The sequence below is a fragment of the Cydia strobilella genome, chromosome 7 (genome assembly GCF_947568885.1).
Source record: "Cydia strobilella chromosome 7, ilCydStro3.1, whole genome shotgun sequence".
NCBI classification, from domain to species: Eukaryota; Metazoa; Arthropoda; class Insecta; order Lepidoptera; family Tortricidae; genus Cydia; species Cydia strobilella.
The window spans coordinates 10,192,501-10,207,320 of record NC_086047.1 but is presented as its reverse complement, the minus strand read 5'-3'; the positions used below and the strand labels follow the sequence as shown (position 1 = coordinate 10,207,320).

The window sequence follows — 14,820 nt, the reverse complement described above, 5'->3', positions numbered from 1 at the left end:
CAATATTTCAAATTAAAGAAATTAATCCTAATAAGTTGCGGCAAATTAAAAATATGATGTCATAAGCTTATGAGTAATTTTTATACCTTTTTTTCTTTTTAGGTTGCCGGGACGTGCTAAATACCAAACCAAAGAAGAAGTATTGGAAGGCATTTACATTGACAGCACTGCATCTTGTTTTGGAGCTATAAACGGTCAAAGAGAGAACGAAAATCACGTTGAAAACGCCGATCGAAAATCTGAAAAAGAAGACACCGTATCACGAAACGAAAGTCACCATTCAAGATCAATTAGTGGTAGCTGGCCCAATTTGAACGACGACTTGAAACCAACCAATCTCTCCGAAGATAGCATTGGACACTCTCGTAATCCTAGCGAGATAGACAGCTTAGATTCAAATTACGTAAGAAAGCATTATAATTTTGAAGCTCATCTTAAAAATTACAAAGACAGTTCTCCAGACTCTGAGCGGTCTGTTGTTACCCCGGATCGTAACAAATCTCTTTACATAACAGATCACGACACAGACCAAGAAGACAGAGATCGGTCTAAAAATAATACTCCTAAATCATTTACCAACGACAGTTTATCGATCACTCATAGCGATAAGGATAAAAAGGATTTAGCCGAGCTTGAGCATGTAAATAACCCAGACTCGTATGACGAGATTTCTATTAAGAGTAAGAGGAGTGAAGCACCCAGAATCCCCGAGTCTGAAGATATAAACCTCCAAATCAAGGATACGCAAATAAAGGACGCAGAAACGCAGTCCGTAGTATCCGAAAACGACGGCACAATATCGAGTCCGCCAGACAGCATCACTTCGTACATATCAATCTCGATAGCATCGTCTACAGACAAATCACATAAACTAGAATACTTAGCTAACTCGCTAGCAGAAAAGATCGACGAATACTGCGAGTCACAATTTAAAGAAAACGCGTCTGTCGCTTCACATACTATAAATTCAGAAAACAATAATACTGAGAGCGATCCCATTTACACACAAGTTAATAAAAAGAAAACATTTGCTGACATCCGGCGAGACTCATTCTTGAGTAATAAAAGTAACATATTTAACGAGATACCGAAAAAAACTAACAACGAAGTATTTGTAACTAACACGTACATAGAGAGCGATAACTATTCTACTAAAAGCAACTGCACTTCATCTAAAAATATAACCACAGAACCATTTGTAACAACTTTAATAGAAAATCAATACTATTCTTTACCTGATATTAATATAGGCAAATGTTTAAGAAAATCTGAAAGAATTGACGCTCAACTGCGCGAAGAAGATCAAGAAGATATACCTTGTGAAAATACTTATGAAATAGCCCAAACGCATTTCCGAGAAATTTTGTCTACTAAAGGTAATGAAAATTACGGTCAGTTAAACAAAACGAATGTCATTAACAATCATAATATTTCCAATAAAACTAGTGTCTACCTACCAGACTATAGAGAACCACAAATAATACAAAGTTTTACTAAACTAGAAGACGACTTGAAGTCTATAATTACTGTAGACAGTTCTAACGCAGATGACAAAGATCCGAATTTCTTTAGATCAGATTCTCATCAAAACGAAAGGGAAATAAATGAAATTGAAGGTACTATTCGAAATAATAAACTTATCACTAAGTCAGAAAGTTTAAAACTGACAACTAATTCAATATACAGACCTGAAATTAATATAGCAAAATCGTTTTCACACGACAATATCAACAAATCTGCCTACGAAAAAAAAGGACGGCAAGGAATACGAAAACATTATTCATTGCGACAACGTGATCCTGCTGACGATGATATTCATCGTTTACCAAGCCCAGGTACCGTTGAACGACATGTAACCAGACCTTGTGAGTCGACTGTCAAAAGTTTAGTCAGTGTTGGGGAAGGTAACACTACCCCATTATTATCTCGCGTACAGTCTTTTAAAACATCTGCTGAATCAAACATAGCTATCGTGCCATTGAGTGGCCACCAAACTATTGTGATCGATCCGCCTCTCACTCAGGATTTGAAAGAAAAGAGTGTAAAACCAATCGCGAAATCAGAAGTGAAAACAAATCAATTAAAGGCCAATATAGACAATCTGTCGAGAAAGGAATCAATTAAACCGGCCCAAGAAAGTCTAAACGATAAGAATAAAGAAGGAAAAACCAAAAACGGATTAGTGGATAATTCTAGCTACTGGATTCCCAAAGATCCTTTCATAACAATCAAATTAAACAAAGTTGTGAAGACAACCATTCCGAAACTGAAAAAAGATAGCAGTGAAAGAATTGCCAGTGTGCAATATAAATTTGAAAAACCACCGCCCAGATTAATAATTAAAGACAATAAGCAAACAGAAGACAAGGAAAACGTACACACTGTTAAGGAAAACCCTAATATGACCCGACCACAAATTTTACAAGTGACAGACTCGAAAAACAAAAAGCAAAGTGACTCCACAAAACTAGAAACTAAGAAAAAAGTAATGGCGGAAAATACAGAAGTCGTGCATACGACGAAATCAGAAATTATGAGCGAGTCTAAAGAAGAAATAAGGGAAATAAAAAGCGATAATACTGTCAAAGAAAAATTAAATAATGCTATTAAGACTGACATTGAATATCAGGAAAAACTGCATTCAGTCAAAAATTATTGGTCAAAACTGATCGACAAATCACCAGAAACTAAAGACAACGGCAGAACCGAATGTAAACTTAAGACCAATGAAAATGTTGAAGCGGAAGCTGTGGTTGAATCTGAGAAAGGTACTCCGGAAGAACCTAATTGTTCAACAGAAATTTCAGTATGTAACATTATTAAGTCTTTAGAAAGTGTCAAAATTGTGGACAGCATTCGGAAATTGAGTCAAACCAAAATACAACTATGGAAAGATGAATCAGAAAAAGTTAAAAGCGACTCTGAAATCGAAGAGACAGCTGTTAAGAAGATTGTTAAGGATTGCGAAAGTAACATTTATGAGAAACCGACAATAAAAAATAAAAAAACTGAACTAGATCTATGTCGAGACACTCCTGAGATTGAAATAGTAGAGTTGAGTTGCGATGACAATCAAAATCAAAAGACTCAAGCGACACTTATAAAAGCAAAAGGATTTGATAAAGAGTGTGATGAGTTCGATCACGTGCGATATAAAGTAATGAAATCGGAACTATTTAAAAATAGCATGATCGCTAATTACCGAAAAGAGGCTCAATTTGACGGCTTACTGCAATACTTGCAAGATTACAGCTTTCAGGAGTTATTAGTGAACAATAATATAGTTATTATTGAACCTGTCAGAACTAAAATTGAACCAGTACCTCGAAACCAAAGTAACTCGGATACTCGTAAGATACCGCCAACATTACTAAAGAAAAACGACAATTCTTGCAGTCATGTTGACCGTTCTAAAAATGCAATTCGTCGACATTTCTTTTATCATCCCATACGTGTCAACAAAGAAATCATTGAAGAAGAATTACCAAATCCTGATACAGTAAAAAAAGTACGTAACTTATTTGAGGATACTCTTAAAATGAAGAGTCCGATGACCATGATACAAGATCCACCTTTAGTTGAAGAGAATGTGGGTTTAACAAGACGTGCAACCTCTTACCGAAACCTTAATGAAGAATCGAAGAACAGCAAAATTGGAGGTAGAAAGAAAGTTATACGACAACTTACAATCGAGACAAACTTTGGTAATAAAAAATGGGATAACGCCAGTCTTTCGAGTGGAGTATCTAGCGGAGATCTAAGTTCAAACAACGACTATGAAAACGACGCCTTAAGCCCATACTCAAACAAAAATCTAAAAGACAACGTATATAGTTCCAGTGATGAGTATCTTTGTGATTCTGTCAGCCACGATTTCTGTTGTGAAAGTCAATATGTAAGCCCGGACATTATGAAAAAGATTCGAGAGTGTGGTACGTCCGTCACTTATTACGGAGGAAAGGTATTAAACTCGAAACCTGGTTCAACAGTTAGTCCGATGACTAAAGCCATAATGGAAGAAATAAAAGGATTACAGAAGAATTGCAGCCGAGACTGTTATTCCTGTCAGACAAAATGCCGGGGTGACAAATGTTCTTGTTTGGCGGCCGATAAACACAAACCAGTAGTTTCTGACAAGCAAAGCTCTAATGCGTCATCGGACTCTGGAAACCCCGATCCTGACAAAAACAAGCGTTCAGAAAATTTCCCTAATTTTAAATTCAAACTAGTGAAATCGAACAGTTGCAGCAGTAGACTTGAACTGACTGGTACCGACGATAATAAAAACCCTCGTATGAAATACAGATCACCAAGCAAGCAACGGAAGGCTGATGATCCTCCACTTATGAATGACGACGAAAACTCTGTAAAGAACAAAATATGCCGTCTCGAGAGTTACAATAAGGGTATCGCCAAAACTCCATTTGAAAAGAAAGACAACGAAGACAATAAAATTAAGCACGCTCCTTCAATAAATAATAAATTGAATGACACTATCTTGAAGCATAACATTGTACATCCACAACAAGGTATACCAACGATCCCGCCCAAAAACGAACAAGAACCTGAAATTGTAGATAACAAAAATGTAACACCGTTTGACTCGAAGCCTACAGATCCGCACAGTTTTGAAAAGAAGTATTATTACGTGAATGAGAATTTAGAACAGAGCAAAATTCCACCGGGAAAGTTCGGTGAAATGGTGTTCGAAGAATTCGAAGTTTTAGAATCCTGTTACGATAGTTTAAACAGCAATAAATCATTAAAATGATTAACTTTTACCTATAAGCTTTTGCTTACATAAATTGTGATCTGTTTTCAATTAATGCTATTAAATTATTGCTTGTAAATTTAGTATATTGTTATAAATAATATCTAGCTTATTTGTATTTAATTTAGTTTATGTCCCTATTATGTAGATGCGTCTAATATAACATTTCGAATTGAAGAATACCGTAGTCTTGGTGATGGCTTCTTTGTATTAAAATATAACTGAGTAGTTTCAATGTGTTTTCTTGTCCATTTTCTCTAAAGAAAACCTTACCGTCAGATTTCTCGTGATCAACTTTTGAAGGCGTTTTGGATCCGTGAGCGCATACGCTTGTCAAAAAGGTCCTTCGAGCCGGTCGCCACCGCCGACACCATGACTCCTGCACAAAAATACACTTTTCAGGAAAAAATAAACAGGCTACCTAAGCCGTAAACCAGGTACATGTGAAGTACGTACAGCTAAAAACTTGGCATAATAAATGGACAGTAGTACCTACTAACTAGGCTTATAGTGTAGCTGAATGAACATGCCACATGCCTATGTACATATTGGAATCAGGTGAACTGTTCGGCTTAGGCTGGTTGAATAAATAAAGTTCACTTAATATTAGTTCGACTATACCACGGTATTATTATTTATCTCCACGGGACTTAATCGCGTAAAATAGTTTTAAAATGTACCTCCGACGTACTACACTGAAACTGGAAACTGAGCGATGGTGGAATATCGGAGTCGGTCATGGTGTTGCTGAGAAACTTTTTAGAAGGTAGCTATTTTTTGTATAATGGGAAGCATTACCTCCAGATCGATGGTGTGGCCATGGGTAGCCCTGTAGCACCGGTTTTGGCAAATATCTGGATGGAGCATATCGAAGCCAGTATAGACCTGCAGCCATGGGCAGTAAAGTTGTGGAAGAGATATGTTGATGATGTTTTCTGTGTTATGAAAGGTGGAAAGCAGGAATTGGAGCAACTACTCCAATATTTGAATTCAATTCATCCTAAGATAAAATTCACGTATGAATTGGAATCACAGCGCAGTTTGCCTTTTCTGGATGTCAAAGTGATTGGTCGAGTCGACGGAACCCTGACGCATACTGTATACAGGAAGCCAACTCACACGGATAGGTATTTGAGCGCTTTTTCTCACCACCATCCCCGACACTTACAATCAGTTGTCAGCTCGCTGGTGAACAGAGCACAAGATCTGTGTGACCCTGAATATTTAAAGAGCGAGATGTCGCATATTCAGGAGGTACTTAGGTGGAACGGGTATAAGGTGAGAAAGTGGCAACCCAGACGAAAAGCAAGAGTGAAGCGTCCTGATGTCTCCAGGCAACCGGCATTTTTACCTTATGTGAAAGGAGTAACGGATAAGGTTGGCACAGTACTTGAGAGGTACTCTATAAGGACGGTATACACTCCTTTATCCAAAATTGCAGGAAACCTGAGGTCACCGAAGGACGTTATCCCGTTCCAGTCACCTGGCGTTTATAAGATCGATTGCAGTTGTGGTAGTTCCTACATCGGGGAAACGAAACGTACCATTGCGGAACGAGTTAAGGAACATATCGCAGCTGTCAAGAACCGTCAGGTGAACAAGTCTGCCGTTGCTGAGCATTTACTAGAGTCAGGGCCAAACCACTGGATTGAGCTTCACAACCCTAGAATACTTTCTACAGATCGTGGGTTTTATAGTAGAAAAATCCGTGAAGCCATTGAAATCAAGAAACATAGAAATTTCAATCGAGACGAAGGTTTTAAGATCTCATCCACATGGAACCCAGTCATTAGTAAGTGTAAGCGAAACCAAATATCGAAAGTTGAAAAATCGAATATTGTGAGTGTTGTGTGTCGACCCGGTAGCATCCCTAGTGCGCAAAACGTTCAAGTTAATAAACAAGACCAAGTGCGGGTAGTTCGAAAAACTCGCGCGCCTAGAAGATGTTGATGTCAACTTTAGCCAGTCTTCTCCGAGACCACGGGGACAACGCCGTCCTCGAAACGTCGGAGGTACATTTTAAAACTATTTTACGCGATTAAGTCCCGTGGAGATAAATAATAATGAGTAAAAATCGTGAAAGTTTAAATCAGTGTTATACCACGGTATGTTTTCGCTAAATACGAATTCAGTTGTTATAGCCTGTCTAAGCTAACTTTGCACCGATTTTAATAGAACAGTGAGGGAGTGTCAACATATTTTTAGCTTCATAGAATTAGCTTGGTTCGACTCGAGGTTTAAATTAAAAGGCGGTATTGTAATAATTATATTAAGATTGGTAATAAAATTATACGATATACGACATCGTAAAATTATAGAATATTGCAGTACTATGAGCCAAGAACTTTGCGACTCATAAAGCAAATATGCTTTAGCCTATAACAATACATTACATTAAAGTGTCATTGTCATTTAGATAAAATCGATACTTAGTACCTACATATCTTTAAATAGCAAATAAACCACATAACAAGATATAGCCAGTAGGTAGATAATAATTATTTTAAGTTTCCATGCCCAACATCATACAACATAATGTAATGGACATAATGTAATGGGTTATTCCCACCTGTTACCATGAAATTACTACTACCACCACCACCACCACAGACCCACTACAACTAATATAGTCTGTCCGCTTTTCTAAGATCAAGTGCGCCATAGTAAACCTATGGCGAACTCACAGGCGAACTAGATCTTAGAAATCGGACAGGCTATAACAGCTGGATTTTTTTTTTCACCTTTGACTAACGGAAACACTAAGGAAAAAATCCCTGTAGTTACCATCAAAGTGACCTGGTGGTAGCTAATAGGATTTATTTTTTGGTGTTGTTCCAAAACTTATTTGTATGACTTGATATTTTTTTTGACCGTGTTAACTTGTTAAGGCTTGTTTACATTTTTGCGAAGTGCAGATGAAAAGTGATTATTTAACATGTTTTTACATCATAATTGTCAAATGTTAAAAAATCGTTTGCACATAGTGTTGTGGATTTGAGCTTTGAGGCGTAAACTACAAGACTTGAGTCGCGACTGCTGAGCCTTGAAGCCTCGAACCTTTAAGCCTCGGAACCTTAACGGCTCGAACCAAGAGTTTGTGTTGCTGCTTACGAACAAAGAAACCTCGAGTCTTTTGGCCTCAAGCTTTAAAACCTCCTAAGCTTTGAAGGTTTAAGTCTGTAAGGTTTTTAGCAGTAAAGGTTTGGAGCAAAAATTAAAAGCTTTTAACAAATATGTAAGATCAACCTATGCCTACCTAGGGTAGGGTGAAATTTAATACGTTTTTGTGAAATAGGGAAAAACAGAAAAAGATAATTATGACATCGCGTTTTTAGAGTTCCGTATAGTAAACTAGGAACATTTATAGTTTCGCCATGTCTGTCCGTTCGTCTGTCTGTCAGTCCGCGGGTTGGCTCAGTGACTAGTACTAGAAAGTTGAAACTTGGTATGAATAGGTATGTGCTGTGAAAATGTAAACACGCTGACAAAGAGTGCTCGAGCAAAAACAAAAAAATCTTCGGTACCTCTATCACATGAATAGGGGTGAATTATTTTGTTCCAACCCTATTTAAAAAGATGCATTTATTTCAGATAGTCATACTTGTTATGGCCATTTTTTGCCCGGATGCTGCACTTCATGATAAAAGCAAGCCGCTTTGCACAGTGCTAGTAGGGACCAAACTGAGTGATTTGACCCGCAGCAGCGCAAGTTTCACCCCTTAGGAACAGAGATGGCGCCACTTCTTTAAAAAATATTTCAAAAAATCCTACAAGCTAAACCAATTAACCGATTTAAATGTTTAATATCTCAAATGAAAGCTCATTATATACATTACTTTTAAAAAAATACTCAAAAAATATATACTGATTACTTTCGACAAAAAACGGCATCTTAAGTTTTTTTTTTTACTCGATTGATAGTTTTTACTTGGTTTCTCAAAAAAATGTATGAAACATGAATAGCTTAATGCATGTATATATTACTGAATAAATAACAAGTATTATAAAAAAAAACCCGACACCGATACCTCTCATACTTCACGAAATATAAAAGTTTGAATGTGAGTGTAAATTTCTTCAAAATATATTTCAAAAAATTCTACAAGCTTAACTATTTGACCGATTTCAATGTTTAATATCTCAAATAAAAGCTCATTATATACATTACTTATAAAAAAATACTCATAAAACATATACTGAATCCTTTTGGCAAAAAAACGGCATCTTAAGTTTTTTTTCTTACTCGATTGATAGTTTTTACTTGATTTCTTAAAAAAAAATATTATGGAACATGAATAGTTTAATAAATATATATATATAGTACTGAGTATATAAAAGTAATACAAAAAACCCGACACCGATACCTTTCATTCTTCACGAAATATTTAAGTTCAATTATGCACGTTCTTACAAATAAATCCTTTAAAAGAAATCTTCAACCGCAGTAAGTGCACTGATTTTAATATGAAATGTGTCATATGAAAAGAAATCACCCAATTTATTTTAATAAATAAAAAAATTATAATTAAAAACTGAATAACGTTTTTTCCTGGTGCTGAATTACAAAAAAAATATAACATCTAAAATTAGGAATTATTTTTATTTAAAGTGACTACATTTGTAAACAAAAAACTTAAATGTCCTCTTCGGGTTCATATTTCATATTTATTTATTGCAACCATGGTTTTATAGGTATTACAAATTCTTGGTAGTTCCACATGGACCCCGTGGGGGCATACCAATATTACATGCATACTTAGGATCTAATCTTAAATCTATGTGTATAATATAAAAGTAGGTCAATTTAGTAGTTTTTATACATATAAGCCGAATTGAATCAGATAATTGTCAGTGTATTAAATACAAAAATAAACGGGCAACTAATTATTATTAGGTGATGTCAAATTATATGGTTCACCGGTAGATGTAAAACTGAAAAAGAATAGTCGTTTTGAAGTACTCGTACCATTCCAATACTACAAAATCACTGATCATACATGAACTGGTTGCTGTAGATTACTGTTGAATTATTTTTGTGCCTAGTTGATAACCATTAAACCTATAATTTTGTGCCAGACCTATAATTAGTGGTCAGCATGCAAAATAACCCTGGATTGAAAATTACATTAACTTACTTTTGATTTGTACAGCCACATTTGCATGATTTACACTGGGCTGTGCATGGCCAGCTGACGCGACGACACCCACAATGCATAGTTTCGCAGCCAGATTTGCAGCCACAATGGTCCAAGAGGCATAATTGAGACCAAATCGCTGTAACTGCCGACCATTCCGGAGTCCAACTCTCTTTTTCCTCAGTCCATCCCCGAAAAGATGTACATGGTATGGAAACTTCTGGTTTCAGAGCGTTTCCCCATATATGGCCCTCTTGGTAAGCTGCTCGAAGTGCATGTTTATAGAGAGCAGCTGATGTAGGTGGCAGGGTTGGCAGGTTCTAATTTCTCGGCCAAATCAGATTTGTTCCCTGAACGACGCCCTCCATTGACTGACAACGAAGGTGGACAAATTTGGTTTTCGTACTGGAAGAATTCGTTCAGATCAAGCTGCCTTTCTCTGGCCACTATAAAAAGACGGGAAAATAGGAGTATGTCAACTTTTAAGTTTTTGATTTTGTCAGTTGTCAGGTGTGTAACTACATATTTTAATTTTAGTATAAAGTTACCCTAGATTTGTGTTATTGTTTGGCCAACCGGAACACATAAACGTAAATGAAGTTCACAAATATTTGTTTGCTTCAAAAAACAAGCTTGTGACAAGCCTGCCACCTACATCAGCTGCTCTCTATAAACATGCACTTCGAGTGGCTTACCAAGCGGGCCATATATGGGGAAACGCTATGAAACCAGAAGTTTCCATACCATGTCCATATTCTTGGGGATGGACTGAGGAAAAAGAGAGTTGGACTCCGGAATGTGTAAATCTGGCTGCGAAACTATGCGTTGTGAGTGTCGTCGCGTCAGGTTACCATGCACAGCCCAGTGTAAATCATGCAAATGTGGCTGTACAAATCAAAAGTAAGTTAATGTAATTTTCAATCCAGTTATTTTGCATGCTGACCACTGATTATAGGTCTGGCACAAAATTATAGGTTTAACGGTAATCAACTAGGCACAAAAATAATTCAACAGTAAATCTACAGGCACAAAAATTATCCAACAGTAATCTACAGCAACCAGTTCATGTATGATCGGTGATTTTGTAGTATTGAAATGGTACGAGTACTTTTCAAAACGACTTTTTTTTCAGTTCTACATCTACCGGTGAACCCGAAGAGGACATTTAAGTTTTTTGTTTACAAATGTAGTCACTTTAAATAAAAATAATTCCTAATTTTAGATTTGTTATATTTTTTTGTAATTCAGCACCAGGAAAAAACTTTATTCAGTTTTTATTTATTAATTTTTTTATTTATTAAAATAAATTGGGTGATTTCTTTTCATATGACACATTTCATATTAAAATCAGTGCACTTACTGCGGTTGAAGATTTCTTTCAAAGAATATATTTGTAAGAACGTGCATAATTGAACTTAAATATTTCGCGAAGAATGAAAGGTATCGGTGTCGGGTTTTTTGTAATACTTTTATATACTCAGTACTATATATATATTTATTAAACTATTCATGTTCCATAATTTTTTTTTATGAAATCAAGTAAAAACTATCAATCGAGTAAGAAAAAAAACTTAAGATGCCGTTTTTTGCTAAAAGTATTCAGTATATGTTTTTTGAATATTTTTTTATAAGTAGTATATATAATGAGCTTTTATTTGAGATATTAAACATTAAAATCGGTCGAATAGTTTAGCTTATAGAATTATTTGGAATATATCTTGAAGAAATTTACACTCACATCCAAACTTTCATATTTCGAGAAGTATGAGAGATATCGGTGTTGGGTTTTTGTTATAATACTTGTTATTTATTCAGTAATATATACATGCATTAAACTATTCATATTCCATACAATTTTTTTGAGAAATCAAGTAAAAATTATCACTCGAGTAAAAAAACAAACTTAAAATTCCCGTTTTTATCAAAAGTATTGAGTATATATTTTCTGAGTATTTTTTTAAAAGTAATGTATATAATGCGCTTTCATTTGAGATATTAAACATTTAAATCGGTTCATTGGTTTAGCTTGTAGAATTTTTTGAAATATTTTTTAAAGAAGTGGCGCCATCTCTGTTCCTAAGAGGTGAAACTGCCGCTGCTGCGGGTCAAATCACTCAGTTTGGTCCCTACTATCACTGTGCAGAGCGGCTTGCTTTTATCATGAAGTGCAGCATTTTGTTCATAACAAGTATGACTAAGACGAATAAGTGTCCATAGTTTGTTAGTACCAAAAAATACTTAAAATAATACTTAAATAACTATATTAGTACCTAAACCTAAGTGAAGCGAGGACCAGTGCCTGATTAGGCCACTGCCCCACCTCCCCGCTACTACGCTCAGGAGGCTGTGGCGGCTGTCGCGGACTCTGCGGAGCGTCGCGGCGCAGCGCTTGCGCAGCGTCGCATGGAAACCGTCGAAGTGTGCTATTGTGTGGGGTGTTGACGTTGTGGATAGGTATTTTAAAATGTTTAGGGGGTTTCTAAAACTAGTTTTGGACACTATAAATATTGGCTAAATATCTTCCAAATATTAAAAAAATTAAATTATTAGTCAATAGCGGAGGCGGTTAAAAGTTAAAACGTTCAAGCGGTTCAAGTAATCACCCAGTCTTAATAAATTAATATTTTTTTTAATACTTTTATTTTTATTTCTTATGACTCACTCTTATAGGACGGAACGGAACGGGAAAATTTTAAAATATAGTTTCATAGAAAATGTATCTGGATGTACATACGCAACGGAATCACGGTTCTAAATGGTCCACCCTGTATACGTTGCAGGTGCGTTAGATGATGTTAAGTTACTCTTCCGATATAGATAGGTAATATTCGTAAATTCTCTACACAAAAATAATTTCTGCAAAGAGAGCTCAACGTATGAGCTCTAAGCTTGACACAAGCTTTTAAGGTTCGGGGCTTGAGCTTAAGTTAAAAAGCTAGAGTTCCCTATGAGGCCCGAGTCTTAAAGACTTCATTTTGACAAGTCATAAAAAGTTTGAGTCGTTAAGGTTCTAAACCGCTTTGTGAGCAAACCTTTAACGATCTAGCTTTCAAAGCTTGAGCCTTAAAGGTTCGCGAGTCGTTAAGGTTCAAAAGTCTTAAATACTAGTCTTTTAACAACACTATTTGCACATTGTTTAGTTGTGCTTTGTGCAGGTGCAAAAGTGATGGACAAAAATAAGGGCGAAAAACGATTAGAATTACGAAATTGATAGTACTCCTCATTTTTAAGCACTTATAATAAGCGGATACAGTTGTTTACACAATGTCAAGATAGGACGAAACTGGGAGTGAGGGGAGTACGGCAAAAATAGACCGAGCGTCTAATCACTTTGCACCCCCGCACTACGCACTCGCACTTGTCACTTAACTTAACAGCGTGACACTAATCAACGTGTCAGCGTGACACTTTGATTTTACTAGTAACTTGACACTTGCACTTCTCACCTACACGGTGAATCAGTGACCAGTGTCAGTGACAAAATTAAGAAACAATAATTCTTAACACAGTGAGCGCTCGTATCGTTTGCACAGACGCCACAGACAAGCCAGTTGGTGGGTTATTGCACTTGTTGCTATAGGTAGCAACATATAACACGGCTAGCAGGGTTGACACTAAGCAAATATTTTTTAAATAAATAATATTTATTTAGACATGCATCAATATGTTTGATAGGTATGCCAGACTATAGTTATTTTATAGTAACTTTCATTTGATTTCTGAAATAAAATTACCATTGTCCAATGACCATGGATGACTGGAAAATCTGGAAATCTATAATCTGAGAAGTCATTCAAAAGTTACCTAACTTTTACATTGTTTATGCTTATATTAAAATTACTTTGTAAATGCGTCACGTAGTGGCGAAACCAATAACTAACAAAACAAAACGTCGTTTTTAGGGTTCCGTACCCAAAGGGTAAAAACGGGACCCTATTACTAAGACTCCGCTGTCCGTCTGTCACCAGGGTGATAGCTAGACAGTTGAAATTTTCACAGATGATGTATTTCTGTTGCCGTTATAACAACAAATACTATAAAGTACGGAACCCTCGGTGCGCGAGTCCGACTCGCACTTGTCCGGTTTTTTTTTTTCATTATATACCGTAGAAAATTACAACTTTGCCTTTTCATCATAGCTTTGCCCACCGCATCACATTTCAGTAGAAGCGAAATATCATAAAACTAGTAACAGATACACCTCCCTTTCAATCTGTGGTTTATAGCTAATCATATTGCTGGCAACACTGGCCTATTAGTTGACGTGTGCCTAACTTCAGTCACGCGTGAGCCGGCTTCAAGTGAGGACGTGTTTTTTGGCGGGCAAAAAAAGTTAAAAAAACTTCGGTGGGATATCGGTCCAGGAGAGTCCTACAGGGATGTAGTTTTAACTGTAAATAATATGCAGCTTAGAAACGATGTAGACGAAGTTTCAACGCGTTACATGCATTACTTTTGTAATTATGGTCGTGGGCAATGTCATGATCGTATTTACGTATCACTTTTCACAACATTGCCCAGCAAATTTTTATCGTTAGGGTTGTCACTAGTAGGTATGTTATTATTGACTTGCGAGGAGGCATTTACCATGCAACGTTGTTTAAAGTTATTTTGCTAATTTTAAGAGGAAATATAAGCAACAACCGCTTTATTTATATTACTTTATACTTCCTTTGCGGTTTAAAAAATTTCTTGTTATGTTATCTGTAGTTACCTTCTTTTAATGCTTAGTAAAAATGGCAGTGCCTTTGAATAATTAATATTTTTGTTAATTTATATATTTTCGTAAACTTCCTTTGCAGTTAAAAAAATGTTGATTTTTGATTGTTTCTTTATAATTTGCGTAAAAGTGAAAATTGACAACCCTAGCATATTTAGGATTTTGTATGAAGAATCGCAATTTTTTTTATGACT

The 14,820-nt window shown here is 36.0% G+C and overlaps 2 protein-coding genes across 3 annotated transcripts in view; one reads left to right on the top strand and one right to left on the bottom strand.

Moving 5' to 3' along the window:
* The window catches only part of LOC134743078 (calcyphosin-like protein), a 403,310-nt gene that overhangs the window by 94,566 nt on the left and 293,924 nt on the right, over positions 1 to 14,820 (top strand). Inside the window, exon 3 of one of the 2 annotated variants that reach the window (XM_063676376.1) lies at positions 103 to 997. In XM_063676376.1, coding sequence (XP_063532446.1) covers positions 103 to 997 — 895 coding nt within the window. Of the gene's footprint in view, positions 1 to 102; positions 5,048 to 14,820 lie in introns of those variants that run through there. The other variant, XM_063676375.1, reaches the window with a different exon arrangement.
* The window catches only part of LOC134743106 (calcium uniporter protein, mitochondrial), a 144,734-nt gene that overhangs the window by 125,319 nt on the left and 4,595 nt on the right, over positions 1 to 14,820 (bottom strand). Inside the window, exon 2 of the mRNA XM_063676432.1 lies at positions 5,045 to 5,150. Within this exon, the coding sequence (XP_063532502.1) occupies positions 5,045 to 5,150 (106 nt within the window). The remainder of the gene's footprint in view (positions 1 to 5,044; positions 5,151 to 14,820) is intronic.